The sequence below is a fragment of the Bombina bombina genome, chromosome 10 (genome assembly GCF_027579735.1).
Source record: "Bombina bombina isolate aBomBom1 chromosome 10, aBomBom1.pri, whole genome shotgun sequence".
Taxonomy (NCBI): Eukaryota; Metazoa; Chordata; class Amphibia; order Anura; family Bombinatoridae; genus Bombina; species Bombina bombina.
Genome location: NC_069508.1, coordinates 100,290,642 through 100,316,034, shown reverse-complemented (window position 1 = coordinate 100,316,034; position 25,393 = coordinate 100,290,642). Strand labels below are relative to the sequence as shown.

Sequence of the window (25,393 nt, the reverse complement as noted above, 5' to 3'; positions counted from 1 at the left end):
AGAAAACCAGGTTTGGTACGTAACACTACCTTATCGGAATGAAAAAAAAGGTAAGGAGAATCACATTGTAATGCTGAGAGCTCAGAAACTCTGCGAGCAGAAGAAATAGCAACCAAAAAAACAAAACTTTCCCAGATAATAACTTAATATCTATGGAATGCATAAGTCCAAACGGAACCCCTTTAAGAACCTTAAGAACTAAATTCAAACTCCAAGGAGGAGCAACAGGTCTAACCACAGGCCTGATTCTAGTCAGAGCCTGACAAAAAGATTGAACATCCGGAATATCTGCCAGACGTTTGTGTAGCAAAATAAAGCAGAAATCTGTCCCTTTAAGGAACATGCTGATAACCCTTTTTCTAATCCTTCTTGGAGAAAAGATAAAATCCTAGGAATCCTAACCTTACTCCATGAGTAGCCCTTGGATTCGCACCAATAAAGATAATTACGCCTTATCTTATGGCAAAACCTTCTAGTAACAGGCTTACATGCCTGGATCAAGGTATCAAAGACCGAATCAGAGAACCCTTGCTTACATAAAATCAAGCGTTCAATCTCCAAGCAGTCAGCTGCAGAGAAACTAGATTCAAATGATGGAAGGGTCCCTGAATGAGAAGGTCCTGCCTCAATGGAAGCTTCCACGACGGCAGAGAGGACATGTCCACCAGATCTGGGGAAGGAGAGCAAACGGTGGAAACACATAATCTAGGTTGAATGGCCAAGGCATCTATCAGTTCGGCCTGAGGATCCCTGGACGCGGATCCGTATCTCGGGAGCTTGGCATTCTGATGCAATGCCAACAGATCCAGCTCCGGTCTTCCCCACCTGAGAATCAGGGAGACAAAGATCTTCCGGATGAAGATCACATCCCAAACGTCTGTCTGCTCAAAACATCCGCTTACCAGTTGTCCACTCCTGGAATGAAGATTGCTGACAGATAACAAGAGTGAGCCTCCGCCCACCGAAATATCTTGGATACTTCTGTCATCGCTAAGGAACTCCTTGTTCCTCCCTGATGAATTGATGTAAGCCAGTCGTGATGTTGTCTGACTGAAATCTGATGAATTTGGCCGAAGCCAACTGAGGCCAAGCCTGAACCGCATTGAGTATTGCTCTCAACTCCAGAATATTGATTGGAAGTAGAGACTCCGACCGAGTCCACACACCCTGAGCCTTCAGGGAATTCCAGACTGCCCCGCATCCTAGTAGACTGGCATCCATTGTCACTATCACCCATGAGGGTCTGCGGAAGCGCGTCCCTTGGGACAGATGATCCTGCGACAACCACCAAAGAAGAGAGAGAGTCTCTTGTCTCCTGATCCAGATCTATCTGAAGAGACACATTTGCATAATCTCCATTCCATTGTCTGAGCATGCTCAGTTGTAGAGGACTGAGATGAAAACGAGCAAACGGAATGATGTCCATTGCCGCCACCATCAATCCAATTACCTCCATGCACTGAGCCACTGATGGCCGAGGATTGGACTGAAGGGATCGGCATGTATTCAGAATCTTTAATTTTCTGACTTCCGTCAAGAAAGATTTTCAGGGATATAAAATCTATTAGATTTCCCAGGAAAGGAACCCTTGTCTGTGGAATTAGAGAACTCTTTCCTAGATTCACCTTCCACCCTTGAGTCCTTAGAAAGGAAAGAACAATGTCAGTTCAGTATGAGACTGTCAGCTTATAAGACGACGCCTGGATCAAAATATCGTCCAGATAAGGCGCCACTGCAATGCCCCGTGGCCTGAGAACCGCCAGGAGAGACCCTAGAACCTTCATGAAGATCTTGGATGCCGTGGCCAGCCCAAACGGAAGGGCCACAAAAAGAAAATGTTTGTCCAGAAAGGCAAACCTCAGGAACTGGTGATGATCTCTGTGGAGAGGAATATGAAGATATGCATCCTTTAAGTCCACGGTTGTCATATATTGACCCTCCTGGATCAATGGAAGAATTGTCCGAATAGTCTCCATCTTGAAAGATGGGACTCTTAGAAACTTGTTTAGACTTTTGAGGTCTAAAATGGGTCGGAACGTTCCCTCTTTTTTTGGGTACCACAACCATAGTGGAGAGGTCTCTTACACAACGTAAGAACGCCTCTCTTTATATCTGGTTTACAGACAATCGTGAAAGAAACCTTCCCCTTGGGAAGGAATTTTTAAACTCCAACTGATACCCTTGAGACACAATTTCTAGTGTCCAGGGATCCTGAACGTCTCTTATCCAAGCCTGGACAAAGAGAGAAAGTCTGCCCCCTACTAGATCCGGTCCCGAATCGGGGGCCGCCCCTTCATGTTGCTTTGGGAGCAGCAGCGGGGTTCTTGGGTTGTTAACCCTTGTTCCAAGCCTGGTTGGGTCTCCAAATGGACTTGGCTTGTGCAAAATTCCCTTCCTGTTAAGCGGAAGAGGAGACTCCCTTAAAATTTCAAAAGGAACGAAAATTATGCTGTCTACCCCTTAGCTTAGATGTTTTATCCTGAGGTAGGAGATGACCCTTACCTCCTGTAATGTCAAAAATGAAAACTTTCAAGTCAGGCCCGAACAGGGTCTTTCCTTTGAAACGAATAGCCAAAAGCTTGGATTCTGAGGACACATTAGCAGATCAAGATTTAAACCATAAGGCTCTCGTGCAAAGATGGAGAATCCCAAACTCTTAGCTGCCAATTTGGTGATCTGAAAGGAAGCATCCGTAATAAAAGAATTAGCCAGCTTAAGGCCTCAATTCTAATCTGACTTTCCTCCAAAGAAGTCTCAAACCTAAGACTCTTCTAGAACATCAACAGTGTCTTTAAATTGAAAAGCAATTAAAATCTGTGTCCAAATAATAAAATGTATGTGTAGAGTGTTATGAGATAACAACATGACCTAAGTCTCAAACAAAAACAGTAGAGTTTATACCCAATGTGTGATACAGTTTAATGAGCCATATGCTATACACAAAAAAGAACACTGCTATAGATTGCGCGCTTAGTTACTTGCGCAAATAAAAGCCCTTCTCCATACTACATGATCATTAATAAGCAGGAGGAAGCAGAGACCTCGGCGCCCTGTCTTTAGCGCCATAATGAAACTCCGCCCCTCGCGGGTGGATTGTCAAAATGTCTCCCAGTCGCCAGTGATAAATACAAATACATTTGCTATTGTAAAGGCACCAGGAGCGTGTAATAAGCCTAAGCAGTCTGCGGTCTAAGAATAGCCCCATCGGTCATAACCCACAACGGCATTAACGATTATGGAGAACGACCCAATTTGTGCAAACCCCGCCCATCGTGGGCGTACACAACCAATCCCCGGTCGCCAATGTTATTATTGAAAAAAGGCACCGGAAGCGAGGAAAGAACATCTAGGCAGCCAACAGCCTAATCGGCCTGTATCCCACAACGATGCAGCTGATCAGTATATAAGCTGTTTCGAGTGAAAATCCCAGCCCATCGTGGGCATAACCAACCATCTCCCGGTCGCCACTGATATTGTAAAGGCACCGGGAGCATGTAAATAAAAACTGAGCCGCCTGCTCTCTAATAACAGTGCACAAACATAACGTTAATATACATTCGATGACACTTAAGTAGAAAAAGACTAATTCCTATTAGAGTTTCCCAAGAAAAGTCTAACTACCGCTCCCGGTCGCCATTACAGATTGTGCCAGAAAGTACCGGGAGGGAAAAGACACACACACAGACCGTTCCACACAAAGCCCCTAAAGGATAGCCAATAGTCATGGTCCACAAGGCAAAGACCCATACTAAACACGGCTGTCACGTAGTGAGCCTAACACATGCTCCCAAAACTGAAATAAGACGCCATGTGGTCGTTACTATGAAGGAGATATAATCCCCACAACTTTACGGTCCAGTCTTCTAAAGCTGTCAGGGAAAGAGACTCTTTACTGACAGAGCCCCTGGTTCCCTAAATACATGTAAGTGCAGGACTCCCTGAGGTATATCTTGAGGAATATCCTATAGAGGAATAAAAACTGCACTTACCTTTTATGCTGTCCGACAGCAAGACAGCCTCAACAGGGTTCAGAGGTCCATTGGGTCCCTCCTGTAGTCCTGTAGAAAGATGAAGCCTGAGTTAGAACCTGCTCAGGCCATCACAGAAAGGGCAGCATCACAGTATGGGAGGCGCAGTGAAAATATGTCCCACCAGTTCCAATTGCTTTGAAGCCACCAAATGCTTCTCTTATTAAATGAAGAGAGTGATTTGGTCTAGGCTACACCCCAGCACAAAGAAGCACACTTTGGCACTACTTTAAAAAATAATAAACACTTGATTAAAGAATCTAAATCTAACACCTCACTTTACCTCTTCCTATCACTAACACAGGCAAAGAGAATGACTGGGCGGGAGGGAAGGGAGGAGCTATTTATACAGCTCTGCTGTGTAGTTCTTTGCCTCCTCCTGCTGACCAGGAGGCGATATCCCATAAGTAAGGATGAAATCCGTGGACTCGTCATATCTTGTAAAAGAAATCTTGATTGAAGTAAAAAACCGAAAACGTCACCTCTTCCTTGCAACGCAGGCAAAGAGAGTGACTGGGGTTTGTGGGAAGGGAAGTGATACTTACCAGCTTTGCTGTGGTGCTCTTTGCCTACTCCTGCTGACCAGGAGTGATATTCCCAACAGTAGTTGATGATGATGATCCGTGGAATCACTGTGTCATTAGAAAGAAATTATACCTGGCTCTGTAAAAAATACTTGCACAATCCACTATAAAGCAATCAAATGGATCTGTGCAGTAAGTTAAAAAATATATGGCCGCCGCCTAATAGAAGAATGACAGGAAAAAGTGTGCGTCAGTATTGCATTAAAACTGTCTGAATAAGAGACCAGGTGCGCTACCCTCTCCCAAGAAAACATCTTAATAGCGTGCATGTTGGGAAGTAAAGATAGAAAATTAATAAAATGCTGGAGCGTGCGATAGAGAAATAGAAAAGTGTGGCTGCGCAGTCATGTCAGTGCTAAAATTGTGACAGTCTTCTTAAAAACAAAATACATACTCCCACATTAAATGCTAGACATATATATGTCAACTGTCAATATAAAACAGTGGTGAGTCTGATAGGTTTGAATGATCCCTGGCTAGGATGCACAACTACAGTGGTACCTGTTAATAGCCCGTGGGCTATGTGAGTGTATAAAATGGCTGCACTTACCTCAAATGCACCCGCTCTACCGTGCTTACCCAGCTGCAGAGAAACTGCTTCCAGTAGAGAGCCCTTACAGTACTATGCAAGCAACGGAAGAGGATATCACAAAGAGTACGATGACCATCCACCAGGAAGCAGCGACATGACATGTCTTTGCAACAGTTGTGGAAGACTAACCCAACAGGATAAGAGATCAGTCTCAGCAACACCTGAGGCAGGCTAGTGATAAACTCCCACGGGAGAATTACATTCACTGCCTGAGTACTCTAATACACACCTTTATGTAAATCCAGTGGTTCCTGAGGGGAAGAATGGGTCTCAAATAGGTCTGAGAACCCCTGTTCATGAACTGAATCTGGAGCACCTCAAATCTTCACCTTCCTTCTGTTGAGGCAAGGATAAGACTGGGATACCAGAGGTGTGAGGGGGATTAAAAGCATTTGGAATGTTGGGTATCTCTGCCCCTCCTAGTGGCCAGGAGTAGAATCCCAGGAGTAGTGGCTCGCAGACTCTCACCACCTTATGAAACAGTAATAACCTTTACTAGAAGCATATTTGCTAATGGAAGTATATTGCAAAAATGCTTTTATATAAAATGTTACTGCACCTATTCACATTTCAATTTTCATCTCTCTATCCCTTTAAAGTTAGAATATAAAGCACAAATTATTTTTGTTATGCAAAAGAACTTTTCTGGAAGATAATTCTCCTGAAAGGAACATAAAACACATTAGCCAATGGATAATGGGACATGAACATCAACATTAAATGAATAGTTTAGAGAGAGCATTATATTTTAATAAATTGTCAAAATAATTCTACCAGCATTTTCATTTTGCTCTCTTGGCATCCTTTGTTAAAACACATTCCTGGGTAGCACTTGCTGCTTTGGAGCTGACTAACTGAATTTAATCACTTTGCTGGTGTTTAACACAGTTATATGCAAGCAACAGTGCAATTATAAAACGTTATAACAAAGTGCATTTAGTTCTTCCCTTTAATCTTGTATAGTAAAACAATTCTGCAAAGCACTTTTATTATCTAGCTTAGGCACTTTTATTGTAAATTACCTCCGAAAATTATATTTCATTTTCCCTGCCCCAAAAGGCTGCAGTCTTGCAATAAGTTACCATACTAGGTGAGTGTGATCATTGTTTAACACCCAGTTTGCTGCAATTACTTTTCAATAGCCAACCTCCAACAACCACTTTCTTTATTTAGAGCAGCCAGTCTGAACTTGCAACTGGAATAGACATTGTAATTTTCTTAGCCATTAGCCTGGTGCGTGAACTCTTAATACTGAAAATTGAAAAGGCCACAATTTTCAGTCTTAAAAAGGTGGCAAAATAAACAATAAGTTTTTTTTTAATTCAACAAAAAAATGTTAAATTACAATCTCAAAGTGTTTTGGTGTCCCTTTAACTGAGATCTAGTTCTGGTCTGTGTATACAAAAATATACATTTGTATACATACACGCACATTATTATGTTGATTTATTTAGTAACCAATTGATACTGGAAACTAGACTCTTTCAACCTACATAGATACATACAACTCTGGAGGAGAGCCTGGAGCACTGCTGCTCAAGTGATCCAATTTCACTGGCTTCAATACTGACTCAAAGCCGGAGTCGGTGCCCCTAGATATGAGTTGTGTCACAGAGTTTCCTGACACAATGCCATTAGGGAGTCCAGTTTGCTTCCGGCTGGGCAGGTCAATCGAGCCCTCATCTGAATGTATTGATCCACTAGGAAGCCCCACCTCATTTAGCTGACCAAGTGAGGCACTCAAAGGTCTCCTTGGAACCATTCGCTTATTCATTTTGCGAAACCTGAAATGACAAAAAATGACAAAAGTGAACAGTGAGAAATACAATTTTTGCAAATGTTAAGTTTATGGGAAACCGATTACAACAAAGTATCACCCATTGAAGCAAAACTTTTTTTTACCCTTGCTACAGCTATAGTATTTTATTTATTTTTTAAATTAAACTTATTTTTTATTTCCCATTTTTGTATACTGCATTGCAACCAATATTAAAAGTGCAATAAACTCATTCAAGAGGCCACCGTATTCAAACCTGGGCTCTCCCTCCTCACTTTGAGGCTGACTTCTGCTGCTGCTGCCACCTCTTAACATAATTTCTTTATAGCCGATACTGAAGCAGACATTTTTCAATGTAGGTATGTTTTAAACCACTTAATGACCAGCAATGTACGCTACGTTGCTGGTCTTTCTATGGGGAATGTTATTTTCAATAGCGCAGTCTCGTCAGGCTATTTTACGAAGCCTGTAGGAGGGAGGGAGGGAAGGTCTGCCATTAAGGGGTTAACAGGCAAAATGACAAAAACAAAATGTATGCTTACCCGCTAAACTCAATTCTTTAATGATGGCGGCAGTCCACGAGCCATTATATGTGGGAATAAACTCCAGTCTACTAGGAGGAGACAAAACACCAAACATACCAGAGCTTTTAATCTCTCCCAGAATCCCTCAGTCATACATTTGACCAAAAGAAAGGAGTAAAACAGAAAATCACTAAAGACCAATCATAGCAATTGAAGGGTTAACAGGTACTGCCATAAACTGTACAAAAAAAAAACAAAGTGACGGGTCTTGATGACTCTCACCATCATGAAAGAAATGAATTTATCAGGTAAATATAAATTGTTTTCTTTCATAAGATGGTGAGAGCCCACAAGTCATTACATGTGAGATCCGGTACCCAAGCAGTGAAGTCTATGAGACCACCAATGAAATAAGAGTGGGATAACAGTTAAAGGGAAAGTCAACTCCAGAATTGCTATTGTTTAAAAAGATAGATAATCCCTTTATTACCCATTCTCAAGTTTTGCATAACCAACACGGTTATATTAAATGTACTTTTTACCTCTGTGATTACCTTGTATCTAAGCCTCTGCAGAATGCCCCCATATTTCAGTTCTTTTGACAGACTTGCATTTTAGCCAGTCACTGCTGACTTATCCGTAATTCCATGGGAGTCATCACAATGGTATCTACACTGTATATGGTACACATGAACTAGCGTTGAGTAGCTGTGAAAAACTGTCAAAATGCGCTGCGATAAGAGGCACCCTTCAAGGGCTTAGAAATTAGCTTTTGTGCTTACCTAGGTTTAGCTTTCAACAAAGTAAATTAGAAAGTAGTTAAAAATTGCATGCCCTATCTTAATTCTGAATGTTTAAATTTTTACTAGACTGTCACTTTAAGGCACATAAGTTACTGAACAGGCAAAGTGGCATGCAGAACTATTATGCCAAATGCAACATCTGACTACGTTAACACATCAAAGTGATACAATTTGGTAAAGGTATGTAAAGACGACCATGTAGCCGCTTTACAAATTTGCTCAATGGAAACTTCATTCCTGAAGGCCTAAAATGTGTCAATTGCTCTAATGGTGAGCATTTGAATCAGATCTGCATACGAAGTCTGACAAGGCCAATATGTGGCATTCAGAATTACTGGATTACTGTTTGAACCTGGCTATCAACCTGAGCAAAAACAAACAAAGAATCTAACACTGCCTTTAGTTTTTAAGCTCCCTTACCTCTAATGACAGTTGCAATAATTGCATCTAGGCCTGGTCCAAACAATTTTCCCCTGAAAGGGAAGAGAAACCATGTATGCAGACCATGACTTGAGCAATAAGGCTCACTTAGCTAAAATAGCTATTGCAGCAGTTTTTGCATTAATGTGAGTCGATTCTACAGCTATGTTACAAATAGGGTTGCACCGATACCATTTTATGAAGACCGAGTACAAGTACCGATACTTTTTTCAAATACTCAAGATACTTTTTTTTTTATGTCATGACAGTTTACCAAGCACAATACAGGATTAGACTTAAGTTTGCTTCTTTATAATTATGAACTGTATCTCAAAAGACATTTTGAAATAATAAAACAGTTTTATGTGCTTGTTGTCACAAAGTTCACAGAACAAGTTTATAAATAAAAATATTACAACATATATTAATAACAATAAATAACAGCTGCAGCAGCTGGGGCTGGAAAGCTACAATTTAATGGGGTGATTACTGGATGCAATTGGGTTGTATAGGGTGCCTATATAACCCATCAATCTGACGTGTACTTAATACAAAGTAATATAATGTAATTCTAAAAAAAATATATATATATTGGGGAAGGAGTATCCAGTAATCCATTTTGAGAAAAAACATAATTTATGCTTACCTGATAAATTTATTTCTCTTGTAGTGTATCCAGTCCACGGATCATCAATTACTTGTGGGATATTCTCCTTCCCAACAGGAAGTTGCAAGAGGATCACCCACAGGAGAGCTGCTATATAGCTGTCAGGGATTTATCTATTTTCATGCTGTACCTTTAAGAAAGTGAACTCACTAGCCCTATTTAAGGCTCCTCCCAACAGAACTCATTGCTTGGTAATTTGTTGCTCAGTGACAAGCTGCTTCTGAAGAGACCTAGCCGTTTATACAACTTTGTATTTCAACTTATTGCTCTCTAAACTCACCCTGAGTTTCTGCCTACTTGAATCAACCTGCAGATGCTCTTTTGTGCCTGAAGATTTTCACCGTTTATTCAGTCAGAGATTTCTCAGTCTCTCTCCTGTATTGAAGTTACTCCCTGCAGCGTGTGACGTCACGCCCCCGACATTCTCCCGCCGCGGTTCTCTGTCAGGCTCACTGTGATACTGCTGGGACTTGTTGCTGTCTGGTAACAGTATTACTCTGCTCAATTGCCATCTCCTGTAATACTGGTCTGTATATATTGCATTGTATGAACTGTGTGTATTGCTGCAACTTCATTACACTTATGCTTGCTATATTAACTGTGTAACTCACTTGCTGGAGATTCATATTCGCTTCAGATATCAAATATGCACTAAACTATTACTTCTACTTACCAACTTGCATACAAATAACTGTGACAAAGATTCATATTGCTACCATCTCTCATTAACGGACTGCCTAAGCATACTTCAATCCTTATAACAATTAACCTTCATTCTGCTTGAAAAGAACTGTTTGCATTAACTTCAACTTTACCTGTTTCATGAGATAGACACAGCTTCTTATACTCTGATTGAACAAGTTTGGATATAACTAATATTCATTATCAAAGTATGGTTTACATAATGCCCACAGCTTGATTTATTTAGATAACAAAGTACTGTGTGAATTTTGGTGTGTTTGCTAAAGCCTGCTGCATAAACTATTTTACACTGCTTGTGTGTGTGTGAATCAAGGCACCTGCAGTGATTAACTCTTTCACTACTGTTGAAGTTACATTCCTTTAAAATTTACTCTCTTTTCTGCTGCTAGCAGTTATTGTTGCGTGAAGGTTCCGTTTTCACTCAGCTACCCTGCTGTAGTGACCCTCAGATCAATGAGCATATCAGGGTTCCCTTAAGTTCAATCTGTGGGAATCCGAGGTAAGGTGTGAGACTGAGTGGTCCTGCATAAGCAGTAAGCTGTAGTGTTCTCTAAAACAACTTAACATATCTTAACAATAGCTCCTCCCCTCACTGCCATATCCAGTCATTCGACCGAAACAAGCCGAGAAAGGAGAAACCATAGGGTGCAGTGGTGACTGTAGTTTAATTAAAATTTAGACCTGCCTGAAAAGGACAGGGCGGGCCGTGGACTGGATACACTACAAGAGAAATAAATTTATCAGGTAAGCATAAATTATGTTTTCTCTTGTTCAGTGTATCCAGTCCACGGATCATCCATTACTTGTGGGATACCAATACCAAAGCTAAAGTACACGGATGATGGGAGGGACAAGGCAGGAACTTAAACGGAAGGAACCACTGCCTGTAGAAGCTTTCTCCCAAAAACAGCCTCCGAAGAAGCAAAGGTATCAAATTTGTAAAATTTGGAAGAAGTATGAAGCGAAGACCAAGTTGCAGCCTTGCAAATCTGTTCAACACAGGCCTCATTTTTAAAGGCCCAGGTAGAAGTCACAGCTCTAGTAGAATGAGCTGTAATCCTTTCAGGAGGCTGCTGTCCAGCAGTCTCATACGCTAAACGGATTATACTCCGAAGCCAAAAAGAAAGAGAGGTTGCCGAGGCCTTCTGACCTCTCCTCTGTCCAGAGTAAACAACAAACAGGTTAGATGTTTGGCGAAAATCTTTAGTAGCCTGTAAGTAAAACTTCAAGGCACGGACTAGGTCTAGATTACGCAAAAGACGTTCCTTCTTTGAAGAAGGATTAGGACATAATGATGGAACAACAATCTCTTGATTGATATTCTTGTTAGAAACCACCTTAGGTAAAAACCCAGGTTTTGTACGCAGAACAACTTTATCTGAATGAAAGATCAGATAAGGAGAATCACAATGTAAGGCAGATAACTCCGAGACTCTTCGAGCCGAGGAAATAGCCATCAGAAAAAGAACTTTCCATGAAAGAAGTTTGATATCAATAGAATGAAGGGGTTCAAACGGAACCCCTTGAAGAACTTTAAGAACCAAGTTTAAGCTCCATGGAGGAGCAACAGGTTTAAACACAGGCTTAATTCTAACTAAAGCCAGACAAAATGCCTGAACGTCTGGAAATTCTGCCAGACGCTTGTGTAAAAGAATAGACAGAGCAGAAATCTGTCCCTTTAAAGAACTAGCTGATAATCCTTTGTCCAAACCCTCTTGGAGGAAAAACAATATCCTAGGAATCCTAACCCTACTCCATGAGTAATTCTTGGATTCACACCAATGAAGATATTTACGCCATATCTTGTGGTAAATTTTCCTGGTGACAGGCTTTCGTGCCTGTATTAAGGTATCAATTACTGACTCAGAGAAGCCACGCTTTGATAGGATCAAGCGTTCAATCTCCATGCAGTCAGTCTCAGAGAAAGTAGATTCGGATGATTGAAAGGACCTTGTATTAGAAGGTCTTGTCTCAGAGGCAGAGTCCATGGTGGAAAGGATGACATGTCCACTAGGTCTGCATACCAGGTCCTGCGTGGCCACGCAGGCGCTATCAATATCACCGATGCTCTTTCCTGTTTGATTTTGGCAATCAGACGAGGGAGCAGAGGAAACGGTGGAAACACATAAGCCAGGTTGAAGAACCAAGGCGCTGCTAGAGCATCTATCAGTGCCGCTTCTGGGTCCCTGGACCTGGAACCGTAACAAGGAAGCTTGGCGTTCTGACGAGACGCCATGAGATCCAATTCTGGTTTGCCCCAACGGAGAACCAATTGAGCAAACACCTCCGGATGGAGTTCCCATTCCCCTGGATGAAAAGTCTGACGACTTAGAAAATCCGCCTCCCAGTTCTCTACACCTGGGATATGGATCGCTGACAGGTGGCAAGAGTGAGTCTCTGCCCAGCAAATTATCTTGGAGACTTCTGACATCGCTAGGGAACTCCTGGTTCCCCCTTGATGGTTGATGTAAGCCACAGTCGTGATGTTGTCCGACTGAAATCTGATGAACCTCAGTGTTGCTAGCTGAGGCCAAGCCAGAAGAGCATTGAATATTGCTCTTTACTCCAGAATATTTATTGGGAGGAGTTTCTCCTCCTGAGTCCATGAACCTTGAGCCTTCAGGGAGTTCCAGACTGCACCCCAACCTAGAAGGCTGGCATCTGTTGTTACAATTGTCCAATCTGGTCTGCGAAAGGTCATACCCTTGGACAGATGGGCCCGAGATAACCACCAGAGAAGAGAATCTCTGGTTTCCTGATCCAGATTTAGTAGAGGGGACAAATCTGTGTAAACCCCATTCCACTGACTGAGCATGCATAATTGCAGCGGTCTGAGATGCAGGCGCGCAAATGGCACTATGTCCATCGCCGCAACCATTAAGCCGATTTCTTCCATGCACTGAGCCACCGTGGGGCGCGGAATGGAGTTAAGAACAAGGCAAGCATTTAGAAGTTTTGATAACCTGGACTCAGTCAGGTAAATTTTCATTTCTATAGAATCTATCAGAGTCCCTAGGAAGGAAACCCTTGTGAGAGGAGATAGAGAACTCTTTTCTTCGTTCACTTTCCACCCATGCGACCTCAGGAATGCCAGAACTATCTCTGTATGAGATTTGGCAATTTGAAAGCTTGCCTGTATCAGGATGTCGTCCAGGTAAGAAGCCACCGCTATGCCTCGCGGTCTTAGGACAGCCAGAAGTGAGCCCAGAACCTTTGTAAAAATTCTTGGGCTGTAGCCAACCCGAATGGAAGAGCTACAAATTGGTAATGCCTGTCTAGAAAGGCAAACCTCAGGAACTGATGATGATTCTTGTGAATCGGAATGTGAATGAAAGTAAGCATCCTTTAAGTCCACTGTGGTCATGTACTGACCCTCTTGGATCATGGGTAAAATGGTTCGAATAGTTTCCATCTTGAATGACGGAACTCTGAGGAATTTGTTTAGGATCTTTAAATCTAAAATTGGTCTGAAGGTTCCCTCTTTTTTGGGAACCACAAACAGATTTGAATAAAACCCCTGTCCTTGTTCCGTCCGCGGAACTGGATGGATCACTCCCATTACAAGGAGATCTTGTACGCAGCTTAGGAATGCCTCTTTCTTTATCTGGTTTGCAGATAATCTTGAAAGGTGAAATCTCCTTTGTGGAGGAGAAGCTTTGAAGTCCAGAAGATATCCATGAGATATGATCTGCAACGCCCAGGGATCCTGAACATCTCTTGCCCACGCCTGGGCGAAGAGAGAGAGTCTGCCCCCTACTAGATCCGTTGTCGGATAGGGGGCCGCTCCTCCATGCGGTCTTAGAGGCAGCAGCAGGCTTTCTGGCCTGCTTGCCTTTGTTCCAGGACTGGTTAGGTTTCCAGGCCTGCTTGGATTGAGCAAAAGTTCCCTCTTGTTTTGAAGCAGAGGAAGTTGATGCTGCACCTGCCTTGAAATTTCGAAAGGCATGAAAATTAGACTGTTTGGCCTTTGATTTGGCCCTGTCCTGAGGAAGGGTATGACCCTTACCTCCAGTAATGTCAGCAATAATTTCTTTCAAACCAGGCCCGAATAAGGTCTGCCCCTTGAAAGGAATGTTGAGTAATTTAGACTTTGAAGTCACATCAGCTGACCAGGATTTGAGCCTGGAGGGCGAATCCGGAATTCTTAGCCGTTAGTTTAGTCAAATGAACAATGGCATCAGAAACAAATGAGTTAGCTAGCTTAAGAGTTCTAAGCTTGTCAACAATTTCAGTCAATGGCGCTGTATGGATAGCCTCTTCCAGGGCCTCAAACCAGAATGCCGCTGCAGCAGTGACAGGTGCAATGCATGCAAGGGGCTGTAAAATAAAACCTTGTTGAATAAACATTTTCTTAAGGTAACCCTCTAATTTTTTATCCATTGGATCTGAAAAAGCACAACTGTCCTCAACCGGGATAGTGGTACGCTTTGCTAAAGTAGAAACTGCTCCCCCCACCTTAGGGACAGTCTGCCATAAGTCCTGTGTAGTGGCATCTATTGGAAACATTTTTCTAAATATAGGAGGTGGGGAAAAGGGCACACCGGGCCTATCCCACTCCTTACTAATAATTTCTGTAAGCCTTTTAGGTATTGGAAAAACATCAGTACTCACCGGCACTGCATAGTATTTATCCAGCCTACACAATTTCTCTGGCACTGCAATTGTGTCACAGTCATTCAGAGCAGCTAATACCTCCCCAAGCAATACACGGAGGTTCTCAAGCTTAAATTTAAAATTAGAAATCTCTGAATCAGGTCTCCCCGATTCAGAGACGTCACCCACAGACTGAAGCTCTCCGTCGCTCTCCGTCCTCAGGTTCTGCATATTGTGACGCAGTATCAGACATGGCTCTTACAGCATCTACGCGCTCGTCTAACCCCAGAGCTATCGCGCTTGCCTCTCAATTCAGGCAATCTGGATAATACCTCTGACAGGGTATTATTCATGATTGCAGCCATGTCCTGCAAAGTAATCGCTATGGGCGTCCCTGATGTACTTGGCGCCATATTAGCTTGCGTCCCTTGAGCGGGAGGCGAAGGGCCCGACACGTGGGGAGAGTTAGTCGGCATAACTTCCCCCTCGACAGACCCCTCTGGTGACAATTCTTTTATAGATAAAGACTGATCTTTACTGTTTAAGGTGAAATCAATACATTTAGTACACATTCTCCTATGGGGCTCCACCATGGCTTTTAAACATAATGAACAAGTATCCTCTGTTTCAGACATGTTTGTACAGACTAGCAATGAGACTAGCAAGCTTGGAAAACACTTTAAAGCAAGTTAACAAGCAATATAAAAAACGTTACTGTGCCTTTAAGAGAAACAAATTGACAAAATTTGAAATAACAGTGAAAAAAGGCAGTTACACTAACAAAATTTTTACAGTGTATGTAACAAGTCAGCAGAGAATTGCACCCACTTGCAAATGGATGATTAACCCCTATTAACAAAAACAGAATAATAAATGACAAAAACGTTTTTTAAACGGTCACAACAACTGCCACAGTCTACTGTGGTTGTTACCCTCCTCAAACACGACTTTGAAGCCTTTTGAGCCCTTCAGAGATGTCCTGTATCATGCAGAGGGAAGCTGAATGTCTCTGTCAGTATTTTTAGCTGCACAGAAAAGCACTAAAAAAGGCCCCTCCCACTCATATTACAACAGTGGAAAGCCTCAGGAAACTGTTTCTAGGCAAAAATCAAGCCAGCCATGTGGAAAAAAACTAGGCCCCAATAAGTTTCGTCACCAAACATATATAAAAACGATTAACATGCCAGCAAACGTTTTATATTACACTTTTATAAGAGTATGTATCTCTGTTAATAAGCCTGATACCAGTCGCTATCACTGCATTTAAGGCTTAACTTACATTAATCCGGTATCAGCAGCATTTTTCTAGCAAATTCCATCCCTAGAAATATGTTAACTGCACATACCTTATTGCAGGAAAACCTGCACGCCATTCCCCCTCTGAAGTTACCTCACTCCTCAGAATATGTGAGAACGGCAGTGGATCTTAGTTACTTCTGCTAAGATCATAGAAATCACAGGCAGATTCTTCTTCTAATGCTGCCTGAGATGAAACAGTACACTCCGGTACCATTTAAAAATAAACTTTTGATTGAAGTTAAAAAAATAACTATAATACACTACTCTCCTCTTACTACGTCCATCTTTGTTGAGAGTTGCAAGAGAATGACTGGATATGGCAGTGAGGGGAGGAGCTATATAGCAGCTCTGCTGTGGGTGATCCTCTTGCAACTTCCTGTTGGGAAGGAGAATATCCCACAAGTAATGGATGATCCGTGGACTGGATACACTTAACAAGAGAAATGGGGCATTTGCATTCTGACTCAACAAAAAATAGGGCTGGTCTTCATATTTTTCCAGGGCTGCATTTTATTCCCAGTCCAGACCTGGCTAAGGATGTTCCTCTGAGTACAGTATGTTATGAGCATAATTGTGCAAGATGAGAACTAGCAGTATAACAGGCAATCTAGCAATTAGAATAATTTTTCAAAAGTTAGTGGCAAGTTCTTATTAATGAACAGAAGCATCTCTGCATGTTCAGCTATAAGTCTGTTTCTGCTATCAGTAAGGACGTTTGACGCAAAGCTGAACAGTCTCACTTTTCACACTACTGAATGGGTCAAATATATTTTTGGGCTATTAAATCTCAGTTTATTAACTGCCCAGTACTTCAGGGGTTTGTCTGAACGAGGTACAGTGATCTCTCCCAGGTAGGCTTCCAGCTGTAAAGTAGCAGGTTTTGGAGCACTGCTCTGACGTACATTAATACAAATAACAGCAATTTGTATTGGCAGAACAGAAGTGAACAATTTTTAGTTAAGTCTCCACTCCAGCTTAAAATGAAATGGGAACATGCAGTTTGAAAAATGCCACAAGATGGCGTATGGGTAGGAATTGGAGGTATCGGTGCATTTCCATGAGTACAAGTACTCATGCAAATACTTGGTACCAATACTAGTATCGGTATCGGTGCAACCCTAGCTTCAAATAAAGTTATTTGCCGTCCTGACCATTTTTAAACAATCCTGAGTTTCATCCAGGGATGTTTCTTTAGTGATAAGGTCAGCTAGGTTGTCAGTACAGACCACATTTGCTGCTGCCAGCTGATCTAAACATAAAGCCCACCAGCTGGAAGGATCTTCTGTGAAAGCATTCAAGCTATCTGTACATGGCATCCTTGAGCAAGGTTCTATCCTGTAAAGGAACTCTAGTCTGCCGGTAAGAGTAGATATTGCTCCATCCACCCTTGGGATGATTTCACATAATTCCAATGTTGCAGATGGGGGAAAAAAAAAAAAAAAAAGATGTTTTTAAACTTAGGGAGCAAATGGAATCCCAAGTTTGTTCATTTGTAATCAAATAAAACAGAGTCATGTACTGGGAAGGTAGATGTTTCCTTAGGAGTGGTCTTAAAGAATATTTTTTTTTTTTTACTGTTTGCTTGTCTGTAGGTGTGTATACGTTCAAGACTGAAATTAAAGGACACATCTTCCATCACTTCAGCTGTGGGGTCCTGGGTTTGAGAAATCTTCCACAGGGGAAGAAATATCTGAATTTAACATACCTCTGTTCTTTGAAGGGTACTTTAGCGGGTGACTCCTGAAGAATGTCCCTGATGAGCTAAAGGCCGGGGATATATTCTCCTGTGCCTCTTGCAAGGGTCTCAGCTTTACTGCTGGAGACATGAAGCTATCAAATCAGTAAGAGAGCCATAACTTGTGGGATCGAATACCCCAGCTGTGGAGTCCAGTAGAAAAAGGGTGTGCAAAAAGAATAAATACAGTTGCAAGACACAATGGCCTGATGGACTTTTCTACCAAAAAAAACAGCCTCCAACGGAGCCTTGCAAATCTGTTCAATAGAAGCCTATTATTAAAGGCCCAAGAAGAAGAAACTGATTTTCTGTAACGCCTGCAATACGTATCGGGGGAAGGCCTTTCCACCATCAATAAGGCTTGTAAAATACTTGTTTAAGCCAATAAGCTAAAGAAACAGCTATAGACTTTTGATCCCTACAAGGATCTGAAAACGTACAAAGAAACTTGAACTTGTAAGAAATCTTTAGAAGAACACAAATACATTTTGTAAAATACTAACCATGGCAAGATTATGCAAACATCTCTCCTTAGCGTGTGTAAGATTTAGATTAACCAATAACGATGAAAAAAAGGATGCCCCAAGGGTAACTAAATTGTCGTCTATCCACCAGGATAGAGAATGCTTTATTGTGGAGTCTGAAAATATATATACAATGTCCTCTACCATAGCATACAAAGATAATGAGGGCACAATTAAAAACGAGCAAGAGGAACCGCATCAGAGAAATCTACCATCAGACCAACCACCTCCATAAATTGAGCTACTGTTGGAAGAACAGTGGACTGAAGACTGGCACAAACTCTCTGTAATTTGACTCTATAGATACTAACAGAAAACAGACATTGGTATTGAGAGACAGAACTCTAAGGCATGTTGATCTTAAAACCATGCTTAAACAGAGACAGAGCCTGAACAAGAAAGTCGTCCAGGTAAGGCAATACAATGACACTGTTGTACAAATGGTCTCCATTTTAAAAGTAGAAACACTCAGAAACGTATTTAAAACCTAATTCCTGGAAGGAAACAAAGAGCCCCTCTTCTCTGAAACAGTAAAAAAAAGTTAGAATAAAAACCCAGGCCTTAGTCGGAAACTGGGACCAGAGTTATGACTCAAGTTCCAAGAACTGATACACAGAAGCAGCTGTGGCTTCTTGAAAATACCTTGGAAAGCTATATTCAAAACCAAGGAATATAAACTGATTTGAATTCATCCTCTAGAGAAAAAAAAAGCTCAATCTATTGAATTTGCGTCGGCAGCTGCACATGAAGTAGTGAATGGTGTCTCTGATTTCTTGGACTCATTCCAGGAGCTACTTGCATACAACAAGGTTTAGAGAATTTAGGGCTTAGAGAATAGGATCTTTTAGCTCTTAGAGGAGTGAAAATGGACACCAGATCTGCGCATTCCTAGATTATCTAGAGCTAAAAAAAGCACTTGTTCCTTCTGTAACTGAGGAAATGATGGTGACTAAATCATATCTGAAGAGAATCCCTCCCAAAAAGAAAAGGATAATAGACTACTCTTGGAAGCAATAACAGCAGGCTAAGATTATATCTATAATGCCTTTCTTGTTAACACGCAAAGAACATGTTTTGAGCATTAATGAGGATAATGACCGTAGATAAATGAACCGGCTGTTCTAAGTAGATTAATACAGCTGTGCAATCTAAAAAGAGGCCTCATCAGAAAACAAAATGGCTAAAAAAGAGTTCCACCACAGACCTGCAGATCCTGTAGCACCAGCTATGCTGATAGCTGGATTGATAGGTAAACCTGGTTGAAGAAATAGTCCTCTACGGAAAAAACCTCCATATTACAATCCACAGGGACTCAAAACAAATTACTATCCTGTAAGGAATAGATGAGTTTTTAGCCAAACGGAAAATGCACCCTGTACTCTTGGAACAGATTCCCATAGATCTAAATTGGATACTGAAAGCAAAAAACAACTGTTTAATTTGAAATTATGGAGAAAAAGGAAATCCAAGTTTTTGAAAGTCACTCAGGAACTGGAGATAAAACCCTCAGGAAACGTAGTTGAAGGTTTAAAAATTTGTTAATTGTCACCTCTGAACAAAAAATCTGTATCTTAATATAAGATAGAATCATGGACATCTGAAGATTATTCTCCAACAGAGTGCTGGATTATCCAAACTACACTAAGCTAGACCAATATCCTGATACCAGTTATGAAAAATAGAAGGGGCTAAGGACACCTACACAATAAACAAATGAGCGTGTTTGCTTACTTGGTAGAGGCAGAGACAATAAAACTTCAGATATTGTAGATGATTTCAAATATTTAAAATTTGGAGCAAAAACAAAAAAACTAAAAAAAAACTAAATTACACCTCCTAGTGGAATACACAAAGGAAGGAGACAATGACCCTTAGGAGAAAAGTAGTATCAGCCTGAATGGTGAGCATGACATACCTCAAACAGCCATTGCCAGAGTTGAGGAGGAGGAGAAATGTAAGTACAGTAGTTTATAAAGCACACACCCAATCTGAGCAAAAAAATAAATTATGCTTACCTGATAATTTCATTTCCATCTGTGGGAGGAGAGTCCACTGCTTCATTCATTACTTGTGGGAATTAAGAACCTGGCCACCAGGAGGCGGCAAAGACACCCCGACCAAAGGCTTAAATACCTCCCCCACTCCCCTCATCCGGCAGTCATTCTGCCAACTGAACAAGGAACAGTAGGAAAAACAGAATTTATGTTTACCTGATAAATTTCTTTCTCCAACGGTGTGTCCGGTCCACGGCGTCATCCTTACTTGTGGGATATTCTCTTCCCCAACAGGAAATGGCAAAGAGCCCAGCAAAGCTGGTCACATGATCCCTCCTAGGCTCCGCCTACCCCAGTCATTCGACCGACGTTAAGGAGGAATATTTGCATAGGAGAAACCATATGGTACCGTGGTGACTGTAGTTAAAGAAAATAAAATATCAGACCTGATTAAAAAAACCAGGGCGGGCCGTGGACCGGACACACCGTTGGAGAAAGAAATTTATCAGGTAAACATAAATTCTGTTTTCTCCAACATAGGTGTGTCCGGTCCACGGCGTCATCCTTACTTGTGGGAACCAATACCAAAGCTTTAGGACACGGATGAAGGGAGGGAGCAAATCAGGTCACCTAAATGGAAGGCACCACGGCTTGCAAAACCTTTCTCCCAAAAATAGCCTCAGAAGAAGCAAAAGTATCAAACTTGTAAAATTTGGTAAAAGTGTGCAGTGAAGACCAAGTCGCTGCCCTACATATCTGATCAACAGAAGCCTCGTTCTTGAAGGCCCATGTGGAAGCCACAGCCCTAGTGGAATGAGCTGTGATTCTTTCGGGAGGCTGCCGTCCGGCAGTCTCGTAAGCCAATCTGATGATGCTTTTAATCCAAAAAGAGAGAGAGGTAGAAGTTGCTTTTTGACCTCTCCTTTTACCTGAATAAACAACAAACAAGGAAGATGTTTGTCTAAAATCCTTTGTAGCATCTAAATAGAATTTTAGAGCGCGAACAACATCCAAATTGTGCAACAAACGTTCCTTCTTTGAAACTGGTTTTGGACACAGAGAAGGTACGATAATCTCCTGGTTAATGTTTTTGTTAGAAACAACTTTTGGAAGAAAACCAGGTTTAGTACGTAAAACCACCTTATCTGCATGGAACACCAGATAAGGAGGAGAACACTGCAGAGCAGATAATTCTGAGACTCTTCTAGCAGAAGAAATCGCAACTAAAAACAAAACTTTCCAAGATAATAACTTAATATCAACGGAATGTAAGGGTTCAAACGGAACCCCCTGAAGAACTGAAAGAACTAAATTGAGACTCCAAGGAGGAGTCAAAGGTTTGTAAACAGGCTTGATTCTAACCAGAGCCTGAACAAAGGCTTGAACATCTGGCACAGCTGCCAGCTTCTTGTGAAGTAATACCGACAAGGCAGAAATCTGTCCCTTCAGGGAACTTGCAGATAATCCTTTTTCCAATCCTTCTTGAAGGAAGGATAGAATCCTAGGAATCTTAACCTTGTCCCAAGGGAATCCTTTAGATTCACACCAACAGATATATTTTTTCCAAATTTTGTGGTAAATCTTTCTAGTCACAGGCTTTCTGGCCTGAACAAGAGTATCGATCACAGAATCTGAGAATCCTCGCTTCGATAAAATCAAGCGTTCAATCTCCAAGCAGTCAGCTGGAGTGAAACCAGATTCGGATGTTCGAACGGACCCTGAACAAGAAGGTCTCGTCTCAAAGGTAGCTTCCAAGGTGGAGCCGATGACATATTCACCAGATCTGCATACCAAGTCCTGCGTGGCCACGCAGGAGCTATCAAGATCACCGACGCCCTCTCCTGCTTGATCCTGGCTATCAGCCTGGGGATGAGAGGAAATGGCGGGAACACATAAGCTAGTTTGAAGGTCCAAGGTGCTACTAGTGCATCCACTAGAGCCGCCTTGGGATCCCTGGATCTGGCCCCGTAGCAAGGAACTTTGAAGTTCTGACGAGAGGCCATCAGATCCATGTCTGGAATGCCCCACAGGTGAGTGACTTGGGCAAAGATTTCCGGATGGAGTTCCCACTCCCCCGGATGCAATGTCTGACGACTCAGAAAATCCGCTTCCCAATTTTCCACTCCTGGGATGTGGATAGCAGACAGGTGGCAGGAGTGAGACTCCGCCCAAAGAATAATTTTGGTTACTTCTTCCATCGCTAGGGAACTCCTTGTTCCCCCCTGATGGTTGATGTACGCAACAGTCGTCATGTTGTCTGATTGAAACCGTATGAACCTGGTCCTCGCAAGCTGGGGCCAGGCCTGGAGCGCATTGAATATCGCTCTCAGTTCCAGAATATTTATCGGTAGAAGAGATTCTTCCCGAGACCAAAGACCCTGAGCTTTCAGGGATCCCCAGACCGCGCCCCAGCCTATCAGACTGGCGTCGGTCGTGACAATGACCCACTCTGGTCTGTGGAACATCATCCCTTGAGACAGATTGTCCAGGGACAGCCACCAACGGAGTGAGTCTCTGGTCCTCTGATTTACTTGTATCTTCGGAGACAAGTCTGTATAGTCCCCATTCCACTGACTGAGCATGCACAGTTGTAATGGTCTTAGATGAATGCGCGCAAAAGGAACTATGTCCATCGCCGCCACCATCAACCCGATCACTTCCATGCACTGAGCTATGGAAGGAAGAGGAACGGAATGAAGTATCCGACAAGAGTCCAGAAGCTTTGTTTTTCTGGCCTCTGTTAGAAAGATCCTCATTTCTAAGGAGTCTATAATTGTTCCCAAGAAGGGAACCCTTGTTGACGGGGATAGAGAACTCTTTTCCACGTTCACTTTCCAGCCGTGAAATCTGAGAAAGGCCAGGACAATGTCCGTGTGAGCCTTTGCTTGAGGAAGGGACGACGCTTGAATCAGAATGTCGTCCAGGTAAGGTACTACTGCAATGCCCCTTGGTCTTAGCACCGCTAGAAGGGACCCTAGTACCTTTGTGAAGATCCTTGGAGCAGTGGCTAATCCGAAAGGAAGCGCCACGAACTGGTAATGTTTGTCCAGGAATGCAAACCTTAGGAACCGATGATGTTCCTTGTGGATAGGAATATGTAGATACGCATCCTTTAAATCCACCGTGGTCATAAATTGACCTTCCTGGATGGAAGGAAGGATAGTTCGAATGGTTTCCATCTTGAACGATGGGACCTTGAGAAATTTGTTTAAGATCTTGAGATCTAGGATTGGTCTGAACGTTCCCTCTTTTTTGGGAACTATGAACAGATTGGAGTAGAACCCCATCCCTTGTTCTCTTAATGGAACAGGATGAATCACTCCCATTTTTAACAGGTCTTCTACACAATGTAAGAACGCCTGTCTTTTTATGTGGTCTGAAGACAACTGCGACTTGTGGAACCTCCCCCTTGGGGGAAGTCCCTTGAATTCCAGAAGATAACCCTGGGAGACTATTTCTAGCGCCCAAGGATCCAGAACATCTCTTGCCCAAGCCTGAGCGAAGAGAGAGAGTCTGCCCCCCACCAGATCCGGTCCCGGATCGGGGGCCAATATTTCATGCTGTCTTGGTAGCAGTGGCAGGTTTCTTGGCCTGCTTTCCCTTGTTCCAGCCTTGCATTGGTCTCCAAGCTGGCTTGGCCTGAGAAGTATTACCCTCTTGCTTAGAGGACGTAGCACCTTGGGCTGGTCCGTTTTTACGAAAGGGACGAAAATTAGGTCTATTTTTTGCCTTGAAGGGCCGATCCTGAGGAAGGGCGTGGCCCTTACCCCCAGTGATATCAGAGATAATCTCTTTCAAGTCAGGACCAAACAGCGTTTTCCCCTTGAAAGGAATGTTTAGTAGCTTGTTCTTGGAAGACGCATCAGCCGACCAAGATTTCAACCAAAGCGCTCTGCGCGCCACAATAGCAAACCCAGAGTTCTTAGCCGCTAACTTAGCCAATTGCAAAGAGGCGTCTAGAGTGAAAGAATTAGCCAATTTGAGAGCATTGATTCTGTCCATAATCTCCTCATAAGGAGGAGAGTCACTATCGAGCACCTTAAGCAGTTCATCAAACCAGAAATATGCGGCTGTAGTGACAGGGACAATGCATGAAATGGGTTGTAGAAGGTAACCCTGCTGAACAAACATCTTTTTAAGCAAACCTTCTAATTTTTTATCCATAGGATCTTTGAAAGCACAACTATCCTCTATGGGAATAGTGGTGCGTTTGTTTAAAGTAGAAACCGCTCCCTCGACCTTGGGGACTGACTGCCATAAGTCCTTTCTGGGGTCGACCATAGGAAACAATTTTTTAATTATGGGGGGAGGGACGAAAGGAATACCGGGCCTTTCCCATTCTTTATTAACAATGTCCGCCACCCGCTTGGGTATAGGAAAAGCTTCTGGGAGCCCCGGCACCTCTAGGAACTTGTCCATTTTACATAGTTTCTCTGGGATGACTAAATTTTCACAATCATCCAGAGTGGATAATACCTCCTTAAGCAAAATGCGGAGATGTTCCAATTTAAATTTAAATGTAATCACATCAGATTCAGCCTGCTGAGAAATGTTCCCTAAATCAGTAATTTCTCCCTCAGACAAAACCTCCCTGGCCCCCTCAGATTGGGTTAGGGGCCCTTCAGAGATATTAATATCAGCGTCGTCATGCTCTTCAGTAACTAAAACAGAGCAGCCACGCTTACGCTGACAAGGGTTCATTTTGGCTAAAATGTTTTTGACAGAATTATCCATTACAGCCGTTAATTGTTGCATAGTAAGGAGTATTGGCGCGCTAGATGTACTAGGGGCCTCCTGAGTGGGCAAGACTCGTGTAGACGAAGGAGGGAATGATGCAGTACCATGCTTACTCCCCTCACTTGAGGAATCATCTTGGGCATCATTGTCATTATCACATAAATCACATTTATTTAAATGAATAGGAATTCTGGCTTCCCCACATTCAGAACACAGTCTATCTGGTAGTTCAGACATGTTAAACAGGCATAAACTTGATCAGAAAGTACAAAAAACGTTTTAAAATAAAACCGTTACTGTCACTTTAAATTTTAAACTGAACACACTTTATTACTGCAATTGCGAAAAAACATGAAGGAATTGTTCAAAATTCACCAAATTTTCACCACAGCGTCTTAAAGCCTTGAAAATATT

General features: G+C 42.3%; 1 protein-coding gene across 12 annotated transcripts in view; it reads right to left on the bottom strand.

Annotated features, from left to right (window-relative positions):
- The window catches only part of RC3H1 (ring finger and CCCH-type domains 1), a 473,299-nt gene that overhangs the window by 186,748 nt on the left and 261,158 nt on the right, over positions 1-25,393 (bottom strand). For 6 of the 12 annotated variants that reach the window (XM_053693264.1, XM_053693271.1, XM_053693272.1 and 3 more), the window contains exon 10: positions 6,698-6,988. The exons of 1 other annotated variant lie outside the window; for it this stretch is intronic. In XM_053693264.1, coding sequence (XP_053549239.1) covers positions 6,698-6,988 — 291 coding nt within the window. The remainder of the gene's footprint in view (positions 1-6,697; positions 6,989-25,393) is intronic. 5 more of the 12 variants (XM_053693269.1, XM_053693270.1, XM_053693273.1 and 2 more) reach the window with 2 other exon arrangements.